At 41.4% G+C, this 11,843-nt stretch overlaps 1 protein-coding gene across 1 annotated transcript in view; it reads left to right on the top strand.

Moving 5' to 3' along the window:
• The first annotated feature begins 696 nt into the window (after nt 1–696).
• The window catches only part of LOC125902134 (carboxyl-terminal PDZ ligand of neuronal nitric oxide synthase protein-like), a 31,932-nt gene continuing 20,785 nt past the window's right edge, over nt 697–11,843 (top strand). Inside the window, exons 1-5 of the mRNA XM_049598279.1 lie at nt 697–1,300; nt 4,898–4,969; nt 9,976–10,068; nt 10,167–10,225; nt 10,315–10,423. Of these exons, the coding sequence (XP_049454236.1) occupies nt 1,196–1,300; nt 4,898–4,969; nt 9,976–10,068; nt 10,167–10,225; nt 10,315–10,423 (438 nt within the window). The 5' untranslated portion in view covers nt 697–1,195. The remainder of the gene's footprint in view (nt 1,301–4,897; nt 4,970–9,975; nt 10,069–10,166; nt 10,226–10,314; nt 10,424–11,843) is intronic.

Genomic DNA, 11,843 nt, shown 5'->3' with positions numbered 1-11,843 from the left:
GTGACCAGCCCAAAATTAAAATCTGATGTCATGTTAAAAACACATGCATTTAAAAACACAGCGGTAAAGAAACCCAATAGAGAAGGGTGGGTGAATTTTCATCTGAGCACAAAATATAGTAAAATCCTGTATCTGCCTCTAAAAGTGCAGAGTCAGTGAAAATACACTAAAAATCAAGAGGTTAGAATCACCCCCCCCCCAAATCTATGCCCAGTCAGCAAATTATATCTTATCTTCATCTATATTGTAAAATTACCTCAGGGGTAGTTTCATATCATTTGACCTGACAGAAGTTGCTGCACTATTCCAGCTCTGCTCCTGGATAATTTCACCCCTTATAATGCATCCACAGGAGCAGACCTAGAAGAATAATAAAGGTCAAAGCTGTCAGTGTGTCAGCAGTTAGAGAAGACTCCATGAACACCTCAGAGTGCCTTTGTATGGTGGAGAAAATCACTGTCAGGTAATTGCAGGAGCATTCTGTCATTTATTGATTTGTCTAAGAAACATCACTTGTGGTGTCTATTTTTGCTGTTCCTCTTAAATTAATGGTCACATTAATTCTCATACTGCTGGAGGGAACCAGGCGCGCTTCAGGGACCCCTGGGGGCTCCAGGAATCGACCAGGAGTCGGGGATTTGGGGAATTGTTTGTTCCCTGTGATGCCACTAGATGTCACACAACCAAACACCGGCTGTAGCTGCTGACTGAGTCTTTCCAAGCATCTTCATCTGTGAGATTTTACACCCTGTTTAGTGCCAAACAAGCGCCCACTGTTCCTGAATATTGATCGCTCACTGTGATGAATTAGAGCTCAGTTTGGTGCCGCGGTGCTTCGAGGAAAAAACAATCATGTGTTGAGATCCGTGCGTCATCGGGACCCCGGCAGCGGCGGTGGCGGTGCGTACTGCTCACTGCTTCTCCGTCGTGTCTCAGACCGGAGTGTGGGGGTCAGTAAGTGTACACACCGACCACAGATTAGTGCGATTAATTGAATCAATCAGCCGACCAATCCGTCGGACCGGGGCGCCTCAACCCGGATGACCTCCGGAGTGACGGAGGGAGAGATAGAGCGCGGACGGAGACGGAGACACTGAGACGGGGGGAGCAGCGCCGGAGGAGATGCGCATATCTGCAGGTACTCTAGCGCTGTCGTAAAACGGGAGTCGGGAGCGAGGCAGCAATCGTTCAAGCGATGCCAGGGGTAACCAAGTACAATTTAGTGGATGACGCGCACGATTTGAGGATCCCCATGCACAACGACGAGGTGTTTAAGCATGGGGTCTGCTTCGAGGCAAAGGTAAGGAGCCTCTGCAACAGATACTTTGTGGGTGGCAGCGATGAGAGCACTGGATCTTCACTGTAACACTGAGATGTCACTGCTACTGTAACAACAATCACCACTGTACAGATTCTCATCCACTGCTTTATGTGATGTTTAATGACCCCTCGAATACTTTAGATATTTGTTCACTTTGCATGACTTTGAAATGTTTGTGATTTCTGACCTTACTTGCATGAAGAAGTGTCGCTTTAACTGATAACTTGATGAATGCTGACATCATTTATTTGCATTATAATTTATGATAAGTGCAGAACAATCCTAAGATACTTTGCCTTTGGATTCTGGCACCCGGTATAATGAGTCTGAGTCTAACAGAGCTAAAACTAACAATTATTTTCATCACTGATTGATCATTTTCCTAATTAATCATGAATAAAACATCAGAAAATTGAGAGACATGACCATCACCATTTGCAGTACCTCAAGGTGATGGCATCAAACGTCTTGTTGTGTCAGACCAACAGTCCAAAACCCCTAAATGTGTCATTCAGGGGAGACCGGGGACGGTTGTAACATTTTTGACATCTGTATCTTCAAGAGCTTTTAAGCCAGTACATTCAAAATGTGATGCAAGCTATTTACATGTGTCTGCTATTAAATGGTAGAGTTATCTCTGTAACAATAATAGTCTCAAACACAAGGAGTGAAATGTTATGAGCCTAATTCAGACCAATGATTCGCAACGAGACGAAACCATTTTAGAACGTACAGCAGAGAAAAGTTGCAGCAGTGCAAACTGCTCGCTGAGCTCGAATCAAGCTGGCTGATGTTGGCACCTGTAACTCCGCTGGTCAAATCACTGGCAGCTGGTTTTAGAACATAAATCACGTCATCTGTTTCTACAGCCAGTCAGCTTGTAGTGAAGTCCACTGGTCAAGTCAAAATCACCACAGAGGGCTTGTTTGCTTGCTGCAGCAGGTGCTCCATCCCTGCCGAGCCCTCTGTTTCTGTCCTCACTGTGTGCTGGTATTGTTTGGTGGGTCGCTGCTGCTGCTGCTCGCTATATGTTCTTATGCCCCCTCACACACATACACAATCTCACTGACTAATTGGCACACCTTACTTATATTATTGTGGTGTCATGAATACAGTCCATCTGATGCTCGTTTTGTTTGTTTTTTGCCGTTTCATCACTACTACAAATGCAGCTGTGGCCAGTATCTCACTATCACTATCCTCATTCATATTTTAAGAAGCTACACATTATCTTCAGCCACAAAATAAACCTGAAAAGCTGGAAATCAGAACAGAAGCACAGAGAATTGTTGCATAGAGATGATACACCATTTCATCTAGTTGCATTGGTGTGAACCAGCAGGTTTTTGCAAGTAGTTGCCTGTTTCAATTCGTCTCGTCGTGAACCTTTGGTCTGGACTGGGCTTTAAAATTCTCCCCATAGTCACGGATCATGAAATAAGGATTTTGACAAAAACTTTACATATTGAAAGCTTCTTATTCAACACTTAAAATTTAACTGTTTTAACGTGTGTGTGAATGTGTCTCTGTGTGAGCAAAGTATGTTAGTTACTGCCACATAGTCAGGGCCAGAATACGTATTTGAGCAACAGAGTGGGGACATTTTGGCCGGTCCTTACATGTTCAAAGGCCTGTTTGAGGGTTAAGACATTTAGGAATTAGGTTTAGATTAGGGTTATAGCTCATTCAAACTCTCTTTACATATGAAAATAGGTCCATTCATTTCAAATGCTGTAAACGTCACTGCCCTCATACTTCGATGAGTCCTTTATGTTGGCATAGCTACGGCTAATAGAGGGCACTAGAGGGCAGTGTCAAAAGTTTCTGACAACACTAAACAAGGTGAAGGTGTAGAAAGTCGTAATAATGTGACTTTTAACGGAGACAGCGTGGTAGACGGCGGGGGTCTGTACAGCTGTTAAAAACATTGCGACATGTGGATGGAAAATTCTTTAAACTATATTACAGATTTGTTTATTTTCGCCATTTTTGAAAAGCCTTCTTTGAGTCCCATGGTCATGTCTCCCTTGAACAACACTACACTGCTGTGTAGCTTTCAGAAAACGTGTACAACTATGGGCAAAATTAACACGTACTCGACAAAAAGCTCCATTTATCTCATTATACGTATGGTACATCACACTTATAAAGCGCTTTTGGAAGTCCTCAAAGACGCTTTATATAGAGTAGGATAACAAACACAGTAATCTTTAATGAAGACAATAAAATAAAAGACTAAAACTGAGTAGAGTATGTAACATTGAGTATAAATGAGTCCTTGGGGTAAGGGTTAGGGTTAGGCATTTTGTGTGTGTGTGTGTGTGTGTGTGTGTGTGTGTTTTCTTGCTTCTCTGTCCTGTAATCTCTTCTTTAAACAGGAACAACAAATGAAGTGAACAACTTACTGTCTTATCACAAAATTACTTTTGGCTCAGTCTGCTAAAGGGTGCTAATTAATCACATGAAGAACATGAAAAATAAGGACTAAACTGAGCATTGCAGAGTACATCAAGTGATTCATAGCTTGTTTCTGGTTAGAAACTTAAAGTGTTACAACTATCCCGTGTTATACCCGTCCCTGGTGTCCCCTACTATCATGTTAGACAGAAAAAACAACAAATTCTCAAATTTTAGAGGCTGGAAACATCAAATATGTTATACTTTTAATGGAAAATTGCCTTAAAAAGGTCCAGTGTGTTGGATTTAGGGGGATATATTGGCAGAAATGGTATATGCATAATAAATGTTTATATTGTCGTTTATATCTACATATGGAGCAGGTTGTCATTTGTGGAAAACGCTATGTTGCACTGCCATGTTTCTACAGTAGCCCAGAATGGACAAACCAAACACTGGGTCTTGATAGAGACATTTGTATCAGGCACCATCGTTAGAAGCCCCTCTGCTGTGATTTTTAACATGAAACAGCTTTATTTAGTGTTTCTACCAGTTTAAATCACCTGGTCCATTTGTTCTGGAGAGGAGGAGACCTCTGCAGATAATTTAGTCCCCAGAAAAAACCTCCTGAATGTCTGGATCTTAAATCATCAGAGAGAAAAGGTGAGCACACATTAGCATGTGGTGGGCGAGCTGCCCATCTCTGACGTGCCAAACAGTATCGGAGAAACACTAATTTGCAATGTGAAGCTGCTTTATTCAGTGTTTTTACCGACTTAAATCACTCGGCCCGTGTGTTTTGGAGAGGAAGAGATAATATATAGATAATTTGGCTCCTTCTGAACAATGAACACTGAAGGAATTCTAACCAGGAGAAGTTTCAGCTGGTTGCAATCTGCAATCCTCACTGCTGGTTGCCACCAAGTCCCTCTACATCTTACACACTGTTCCTTTATCTGATCAAAAAAATTAATTCAATTTCTGTGGACCCACTCATCATTACAGCTCTAGCATTTAGTGATGTCCTCAAAGAGCAGGAATAGTTCCAGAAATGTATTTAAAAAGCTGTCAGAACTACAATGGCACTCAACAATCTGCCAGCCCAGCACTCCCTGAGTAATCAGCAGCATTCATTCCCCCAAGCTGCCTCTCTTTAAACCTTTCTCTTACATTTTGCAGTACATCGGCAGTTTGGAGGTGGGTCGCCCCGGCAGCCGAATGGAGATAGTCGCGGCAATGAGGAGAATCAGAGTAAGAAACTTAAATCTGTGACTTCCCTGTGCGAGAAAGACCTCTGTGACAGCAGCAGTCTCCATTAACAATGACCCAGTGACTGATGCGGGTGCATGCACGTTAACTCTCTGTCTTGTGTTTTACCTTGTGCACGGTGCTCAGAAGGATCCTCACTCCCCTCAACATCCTCTTTACACATAAATCACTGGTCTGCGTAAAACTACACACTCGGCAGATTCAGTGGGCTGTCAGGAGCGGTTTAAATCAAAGCAGGACTCACAGGGCAGCTCTGGTTTTATGGCTGGGGAGAGACATGGCACGCAGGTTTATATGCGATACCATTGGGAAAACCAACAGCCCCCCTTTATACCACACAGGCCCGCTGGAAACGCAGTGATGCCCTGTCATTACACATCGCTGCAGTGTTAGAGAGGAGCACAGGGAGGAGAGGATTTAGCCGCTTGTCAGATGTTGAATCTAATCTCACAACCAAGTTATTGAGTCACTCGGAGCTCGGCCACGGTTACACCCAGCAAGCACTTAATCCTGATCCCTCATGTACAGTGAGAGCAGTATCATGATCATTTGGTTCTAATGCTGAAGATTTAGTGATGCTGCATGTTTGAGTGTCCTCGCTGACACATCATTCAGGAATCTCAAGGATTTCTGATTCTCAGATTCTTACAGTTTCTCTCATAAGGCATTTTAAAAAGAGCTTTTGATTTAGCAGCTCAATTGAAAAGAAAAACTATCTGCACAGTGCACAAGGTAGTACAAGGTAACTCAAAGGCTGTTCAAGACCTCGCTGGCCAAATCTGTGTACTGTACCTTTTTCATCTGTCCTTAAACAACCCATTTTTAAATTAAATTTCTTTTATGCTACATTGCTCTTATCTAAAAGCACGGTTTGCAGAATGCTCCTCTGCAAGGCTTCAAAGCAAAAATAATAAACGAAAGGAGATGAAATAAAAACAGAAGAAAAGAAAATGCATAAAGAGACAAATAAGTATGTGAATGCAAACACAATAAACAACGTGGTATTAAACGTGGGGGCGAAAGATTAAAGTTGATAGCATAAAAGCAGTCTGTAAAAGAGTCGGAGCTCTTTGAGAGCGCTGTAATGGCGCAATAATTAAGAGTCTCTACTTCTGAAGAGATGGACCCTGAATATTCAAAAGCCACGTTGTCCTTAAAGCACTTGCAGTGGCTTAGAGATAAGACAAGAGGTGAGTTGACACTACCTGTAGAGCATTAAATTGTGCCCGGGGGCGGCGGCTGATGAGCATGAAAATGTAGCATGAAAACTTTGTGTGTTCCACTTCATCGCCCTCTGACAGCAGTGTGCATGGAGGTGGATGGTCCTCTTGTCCCAGTTTATATTTAATGTTTATCTTTAATTCTCTCTAAAACTGTGCAGTCAAATAACTTCAGACCTTCCTGAACAGGATTATCTTGAACATTTCAGTAAACATCTGAAGGACAGATTTATTTATTTAATTTATAAGAGTTCAAAAATACAATATCATTTGAGCTGCAGTAAAGCTACTTTAAATTGTGTATGGTCAGAGGACGACTTTGAGCAGAAATCAACTGCCTCTCAGCAATCCCATTATGGAAACAGTTTTTTATCATATTAGGACTTCTTTGGACACCTCTTCAACAAGGCTTATTTAATAGATGATGTGTCATAAATTATTGCTGAAATGTGAGACTTTCTTCTTTCTTTTTGGCTCCAAGTGCCGGTACCCTGACAACGAATAGACGGCCATCAAAGGGCGGGACAAAGCAGAACAAAGCCTACACATTGGTGGTTATTCTGACACTGATTTCAATTTGCCCCAACTGTACACTGGCGCACATGGGCGCTCTACCTTTTCTGTGGGGTGCTTCTGGGCTTGATTGGCACCCATAACCATGGGTATTTTTCACAATGCTAACGTGTCTCCTCGCTTCCCTCAGTTGTGTCTCTTCCTTGGGTCTTAGTCAGGGTTTGAGAGAGAGATGCGAGAAAAAGACACATAAAATACACCTGTGTATCCTTGCTCAGAGCTCCTTAGAATCCTCCTCGCTCATCTCCTAGAGGTGCATTTAAGGGATTGTTAGTAAAGCTCTGATTCTCTGCCCATTCTCTGGGCCTGACCAACTCAACAGACTGGTATACAACATTGGTTACTCCTGAGTCTGACCCCAAATAACCAACACAGCATTTGGCCAGCGCAAAAATAATGCGACATAACAGATAAATATCGGCAACTGAATATATATATTTTTTTGATAATTCGAATATCACTAATAATTAATTAATACTATTAAGGCTGCCACGATTAGTCAACTAATCAATGACTAATAGACTATTAAAATAATCGGTGACTATTTTAGTAGTCGACTAATCGGTTTGAGTCATTTTTCATAGAAAAGTACTAAAAAAGTACCCCAAAATACTCTTACTGCAGCTTTTTACATTCAGATATTGGCAGCTTTACAACTCTCCCGTGACAGTGAACTAAAACATGAAACAAGACATTAGATGACGTAATTTTGGGGTTTGGGCGAGACAGACCAACATTTTTCAACATTTTAACACATTTTTCAATGAAATGATTAGTCGACTAATCGAAGAAATAATCAACAGATTAGTCGACAATGAAAATAATCATAAATAATAATAAATAAAAATAATAATAGTGGCAGCCCTAAATACTATTAATAATGTTGCATATCACGGCGAATCCCGTTCGAGCAGAAATGGCTCGCGCACAAGCCGGGCCAGAGAGGGACGCAGTGACAGAGGGAAAGGCGCCAACGGCGCCAACACCACCCACTGCGCTGTCCACGATGTATGACCTGTTCGAGAGACATACAGGGAAGAGTGTTGCACCTGCTGCCTCCCTCCCTACCCTTTTTGAAGAAGAGATGAAACATTACCAGAATGAGACACCACTATGAGCCGACCAGGATCCGCTCTTGTGGTGGAAAACTACGCACTGAAGTATTCAAACATTGCGGTCAGAACGGGTGTTATCATCAGAGCGTCAGGTTCATATTGTGCCAGCAATAAGCAGCTTTTTTTTTTTTTTGTAAAATAAATAAATAAATAAAATAATAATAATAATAATAAAAAATTCAAATATTATACAAACTCTACTAAATTAATTCGAAAATATTCTAACTCAATTTCATGGTGCTTTTGACAGCCCTATCGGCAACTGCCACCAATGAACATCATCGTGTTTGTCTATAGGCTGATGGCAGTCATCAAGGTGAAAATATGCCGATGCTATGTCAGAGATGGATGGCCAGAACAGCATCACTTTGGCTTTGACGAGTCGCAATTGTGTTTGATTTCCATATATGCTCAGTAAAGCCTGGACTTCATTGTCAGTCCATTTTTTGTTGTTCACACAGCTAACAGGTTATTTAAAAGTGGTGGTTGCCAGTGCTGCATTGGCTGTGTTCGACCACTCATCGTACACTTACTTCACTCATGGTCCCTCTTATGCTAGGGGAGTACCTACTCTGAAACAGGAGCTTAAAAAGTCCGTCAAAATTGCGTTCTAAAAACTAAGATCATTCCTGGATCTTGCAGTGCAGACACAACAACAACGGGGGTTCTCAGAACTAGGGCTGCCCCTATTTGAGAATTGTCCTAGTCGACCAATTGTCATCACTAAGCAACCTTAACAAGCATCGTATAGCCTATTTACCTGAAATCCTTAGTGCAGAGCTGATCTTCTTCCAGGCGCCGTTTATAAGTGTGTAGGCCTATTGTCTGTGGGACAGATGTAAAGCTCTAGGTAGCCCTGTACTAACATGATCAACTTTTCCTTATCTATCAGACTGAATATTTAGACAAGAAGGGAAAGATATCTGTCAGCTGTGATTGGTTTGTAACGTGACTCCTGTCTGACTGCTGAGCGTGGCCACTTCCTGTGTCTGTCCTTTCAAATTAAATTCCCACATAGTCCAGTCATATAGGGTTTGATTTATTTTGACAAGGTGCAGCTCCTAATAGAGTTTCGTAGGGTGTTTTTTTCTGCAACTAAGCGACCAGTGACATTTTGTTGACTAATGACCTTTCTGGTCGCCTAACATTTGGTCGACTATTAGGGGGCAGCCCTACTCAGAGCTATGAAAAAGTTCCCCCAGTCCAAATGACAAATTATAAAACAGATAAGAGCAATGAGATAAGAGCATATGAGAAGGAATACGGGCCCGTTCAGTCCTCTAATGAGGTGTTTTTCTGCTGGATGTAACACGGGACAAACAGCTCCAGATTCATCAGGGCTAAAATTCACCGGATATAACTTTTCATGTTGGTAACAATGATACCTTTTCTTTACATCTTGTGACATTATTTTTATTCTGAAGTGTCAATACAAGAGTGAGAGGACAGTTCCAATCCTGCCGAAAATAAAAAACGCCGCTGGGTTGTTATTTTTACACAAACCAAAGAAAAGATGACAGAGAATATCTGCTAAGCCTGTCAGCGCAGAGGGAGCGACGGCCCGTTCACAGAGACGATTCCACAGAACTCCATCTGATCAATTAATCATCTGATGGTGGACGTTGTGTTTTCAAAGCAAGGCACGTTATTTCATATAAATCCTGGTTGTTCTTAGATCTCTGGGCCCTGATATTTGGAGTGTGAGCCTGCAGTGGAGGCAGAGGGTGCAGGCTCGAGCATTAATCACGGAGAGGGATGAAAGTGTCCCACACATGTCTGCCTCCCTCTGGGAAGTCTGCCTTTGAAAGCTTAAACAGCTCCCAGAAACAGAAACTGACAGTGTTTACTCAATCTCACATTTTCCAGAAGAAAAGACTGGCAAAAATATCTTTCTGTCTGCATGATCTCTTCCCACTATTCCAATATATCATTTATCTTATGTAAAGAGCTCCATCTCAGCGGGCCCGTGTGATTTTAAATGCTGGTCACAACTTGTAGCATAATAATCAGTTTGGTTTGAATTAACTTTTGGATTACTTTTTTGCCAACCTTGAATGTTAATTTAATTTTTCCTTCACAGTATGAATTCAAGCTGAAAAATATTAAGAAGAAGAAGGTCAACATTGTCGTGTCCACGGATTCTGTCAAAGTCATTCTGCGCAAGAAGAGGAAGGTCAGTCCTTTAAAATGTGACACCATTTGAATTAAATCTTATTGTCTCCTCAGTAACAATTTGTCAATGTCAACCTAATATGGTTTGTGTTGTTACAGAGAAAAGGGTGGTCATGGGATGAGAACACGATCCTGGTGACACAGGATCCCATTTACAGGTAGGTTTTAAAATCAAAAAGAAGGACACCAAACCAAGCAGCTTGTAACCAACCCAATGAAATAATATGCATCATCTTCCTTTTGACAGGATCTTCTACGTCTCACATGATGCCCAAGACTTGAAGATCTTCAGTTACATAGCGAGAGATGGACAGAGCAACATTTTCCGCTGCAACGTGTTCAAGTCGAAGAGGAAAGTAGGTTCACGTCCTGATTAACTGAAAATATTTTGAGGAATACATCCCACACAAAATGATCATTTGTCTATCTATTACTCACCCTGTTGTTGAAATTGTGAGGAAAACTTTTTTTTCCTCGCATGCTTCCACAGCAAACGAAGAATCCAAAAACAAAGAAAATTCTTGATGAACGGAAGTCATATAATCCAAGTCTCATTTATTCAGTCGCATACTCAGTACTTCCCAAACAGACAGCCCTTTTCTTCAGGGAAGTAAACTTTAATGTAGTGTTCACATGGGGCACAAATGAAACAACTACCGCGAGTGAATTACGCGTAAAGTCAACGTAAAGACGCGATTAGAATAAATTCCCGCTGGGCGGGGCAATGGACACAACGCAAATGATGCAAAATATGCAAATTAAGCAGCACAAATTAAGCAAGTAGCACGATTCCGCGTCACACACTTCTTCACAGGAGTTAAAAAATCTGAACGTGGGCAACCAATGTGCAATAGCCGATCAGCATTGAGATTCTCTAGGGACATATGACGCCAAGGATGTACCGGCAGAAGTTCATCGATTCAGGGATTTCATGCGCGTATGATGCGAGTCAACATAAAATATTCTGGCGTTCAAACTTGTAGTAACACAACGCGAAAATTCTAATTGCATTTGGTGGAAACACAACAGAAACTTATCTACACTATGCTCTCTTCAAAGCCAGACTCCATGGACAAAACCAGTTATTTCACTGCTGGACCACCGCTGCCTCGATCTGTGGTTAGTGTGTGTCGTATTGTGTGGCCATCCTAAATCTGATTTAACCCTTTAAAACACCAAAGTCACAGATTAACACAAATTAACTAACTAACAGATTAAGGCAGTGGTAAACCAGCGGCTCCCGTGTTCAGTAATGTGAAATTACTGGTTTTGTCCATGGAGTCAGAGAGCATAGATAAGTTTCACTTTCAGTCAGTTTTTAATAGCAACAGCGCATGTGTTTGTAAAGTACTAAACATACGACTGGATAAATGAGACTTGGATTATACTGCCCAAGTTGTGTGAGAGTTGCTTTGATATAGTTTTGCTGCAGTCGCCCATGATTTCCATTTTTGGATTCTTCATTCACTGGAAGCTTACTTATGAATTCAACATAACACAGGGTGAGTAATTGATGTACAAACAATCATTTTGTGAGTAAAGTATTCTTTTAATAGATAAGTCTGGTGATATTACATTTTTTAATATTGTCAACAAACCCAATTTAAAGTCCAAAAGAAATAATGAGCTGATGAATACGGATTTGTCTGTGTAGCTGAAGCCTGATGCATCTTATTCCTCTTCATCTAGACCTCCATTATTATCCACACACTATTAAAAACTCATCAATGAGTCACACTGCTGCACTGAGTGACATGCTCTGTCATTACGATAAAC

Source organism: Epinephelus fuscoguttatus, linkage group LG15, assembly GCF_011397635.1.
Source record: "Epinephelus fuscoguttatus linkage group LG15, E.fuscoguttatus.final_Chr_v1".
In the NCBI taxonomy this organism is placed as follows: Eukaryota; Metazoa; Chordata; class Actinopteri; order Perciformes; family Serranidae; genus Epinephelus; species Epinephelus fuscoguttatus.
The sequence above is the reverse complement of the archived record's forward strand: the minus strand, read 5'-3'. Positions and strand labels throughout refer to the sequence as shown.